At 46.1% G+C, this 2,809-nt stretch overlaps 1 protein-coding gene across 1 annotated transcript; it reads left to right on the forward strand.

Annotated features, from left to right (window-relative positions):
* Positions 1 to 290: 290 nt before the first annotated feature.
* Positions 291 to 2,516, forward strand: LOC306930723 (cysteine--tRNA ligase, cytoplasmic-like; the record flags this gene model as incomplete). Its single annotated transcript, XM_079511818.1, has 1 exon — positions 291 to 2,516. One exon carries the CDS (start codon positions 291 to 293, stop codon positions 2,514 to 2,516), a length of 2,226 nt encoding a protein of 741 aa, XP_079367944.1.
* Positions 2,517 to 2,809: the final 293 nt, after the last annotated feature.

Raw genomic sequence — 2,809 nt, forward strand, 5'->3', positions numbered from 1 at the left:
GATGTAACAATGGTCTTTTTTCCGTCTTTTCCTTTTTTAGGTATTAAAAAGGTCTTAAAAGTCCTTTGCACTTCACTGTCATCTAGGGAGCCCTCAAAACTCTAACTGCAAGGGCGCATCATGTACAAATTCATCCGTGTTACTCATCCGTTGCATGGCAATGGTTTGTGTGGTGTGTGATGTCAGACCAGAGCTCTGTTTGTCAATACCCCATATATATTCAAAGTCAGAGTGAGAGTTAGAAGAGTGGAGGAGAGAGAAAGGAATAGATAAAAAAGGAAGAACTTGTCATGGGTCCACCGGAGAACAGCACGAAAGGAAAGCTTTGGCTCTACAACAGCCTTACACGGACTAAAGAGCTGTTTATACCCCATAATGGGAAGGTGTCATGGTACTGCTGTGGACCTACGGTATATGATGCGTCACACATGGGACACGCCAGAACATACATATCTTTTGATATTCTGCGAAGGATACTTCAGGACTATTTCGGTTATGACGTCATGTACTGCATGAACATCACAGATGTAGACGACAAGATAATCAAGAGGGCCAGACAGAACCATCTGTTGGAAAGATATAAGGAGGAGAATCCAGGAGGCCAACAAATACTACAAGATGTCCTCAGTGCCAGAGGGCCCTTTCAGGCTACGCTGGAGGAAACAAAAGATGAAGATAAGAAGAAGATGCTGAAATGTTTGGACAATACAGTCACTGCTGCCCTAGGGCCTCTTCAGGAAGCTGTGGAGAGTAAGGCTGCAGAAGATGACATACAATCTCAGGCCCAGCTGCTACTGGAGGCTGGCAAGGACCTGCTGGCTGACTGGTTGGACGCCCAGTTTGGCAGCCAAGTAACCAAAAACTCCATATTCTCTACCCTTCCTAAGTACTGGGAAGGAGAATACGTCAAAGACATGGAAGACTTGAATGTCCTTCCACCAGATGTTCTCACCCGGGTCAGTGAATATATGCCAGAGATCGTCAATTTTGTAAAGGAGATTGTCTCAAAAGGTTATGGCTATGAATCAAACAGCTCGGTTTACTTTGACACCGTGAAGTTCAACGCCAGCGAGCAGCACTCGTACGCCAAGCTGGTGCCAGAAGCAGTCGGTGACCAGAAGGCTCTACAAGAGGGAGAGGGAGATCTGAGCATATCTGCTGACAGGCTAAGTGAGAAAAAGTCCCCAAATGACTTTTCTTTGTGGAAAGCCTCCAAGCCTGGTGAGCCATCATGGGAGTCACCTTGGGGAAAGGGCAGGCCAGGTTGGCATATCGAATGTTCAGCCATGGCTGGCTCTGTCTTCGGAGAGTCAATGGACATCCACGGAGGAGGATGCGATCTCCGATTCCCTCATCACGACAACGAGTTGGCTCAGTCAGAGGCTTTCTTTGAGAATGATTGTTGGGTTCGTTATTTCCTGCATACCGGGCACCTGACAATCGCAGGCTGCAAGATGTCTAAATCTCTCAAGAACTTTGTCACAATAAAAGACGCCCTGGCAAAGAACACGGCTCGCCAACTCCGACTGGCTTTCCTAATGCACTCCTGGACGGATACCATGGATTATTCTGACAACACGATGCAGTCGGCTGTCCAATATGAGAAGTTCATGAATGAATTCTTCCTCAATGTCAAGGACCTACTGCAACACTCTCAAAGTGGTCAATTTGGCAGCTGGGGCGCGACAGAGAATGGAAAAGGGGAATATCCACACTCTGACCTTAAACATTCTTTCTATGAGAAGAAGTTGGCCATCCATGAGGCTCTGTGTGACAACATCAATACCCACGCTGCCATGGAGGAGATGAGGACGTTGGTCCACCTGACCAACAAGTACATCGCCAGCAGGAAAGCTGACAAGCTAATCCCCAATCCCCTCCTAGTTAAAAGTATTGCTGTGTATCTCACTTCAATGTTGAAGACCTTTGGTGCCGTTGAAGGACCAGAGACCATAGGATTTCCCATGGGAGGAGGGAAAGGTCAAAGGGTGGATCTGGAGAGCACGGTGATGCCATATCTGAAAGTGTTGTCGGACTTCAGAGAAAATGTGCGGAGGATTGCCAGAGAGCAGAAAGTGACAAGTTGTGAGGAGTTGCTACAGCTGTGTGATGCGGTCCGCGATGACACCTTACCTGAACTGGGAGTCCGACTGGAAGACCTGGAGGGCCATCCCTCGCAGGTGAAGCTGGTGGACACGGAGACACTTCTAAGGGAAAGAGATGCAAAGAAAGAAATGGAAGAGGAGAAGAAAAAGAAGAAAGAACAAGATGCTAGAAAGAAACAAGAGCACGAGATGGCTAAACTTGAGAAGATGAAGATCCCTCCAAGTGAATTGTTTCTCAGTGATATTGAGAAATATTCAAGCTTTGACCAAGCGGGTGTCCCCACTCACGATCTTGAAGGAAACAAGATAAGCAAAAGAGAATCCAAGAAACTGTGCAAACTCTATGAGACGCAAGATAAATTACATAGAGAATATTTAGATAAGGAGAAGCAACGGGTGACGGGATCCTGAGTGTTAAATTGGCCGGGCGTGTTGTAGAGGATGGACCATGTGCTGTGGTCCATTCAGATTCTGTGAGGGGAACATTAGCCAAAAATAACTGATCTACAAGCTCACAATGCCTCACAATGCAAGTTGTGAGCTTGCAGATCTACTATTGTTGGCAAAGAGGTTTGGTGTAAGTGTAGACCAAGTGCAGAGCCAGCGGTAAAGTTTACTAAATAAAAAAATAAATACAAATAAACATTAATTTATATAACCTATTGAAGCCATCTATGAAATCTGTCTCAGACAAGAGGTCCTTG

Source organism: Electrona antarctica (genome assembly GCF_951216825.1).
Source record: "Electrona antarctica genome assembly, chromosome: 10".
NCBI lineage: Eukaryota > Metazoa > Chordata > Actinopteri > Myctophiformes > Myctophidae > Electrona > Electrona antarctica.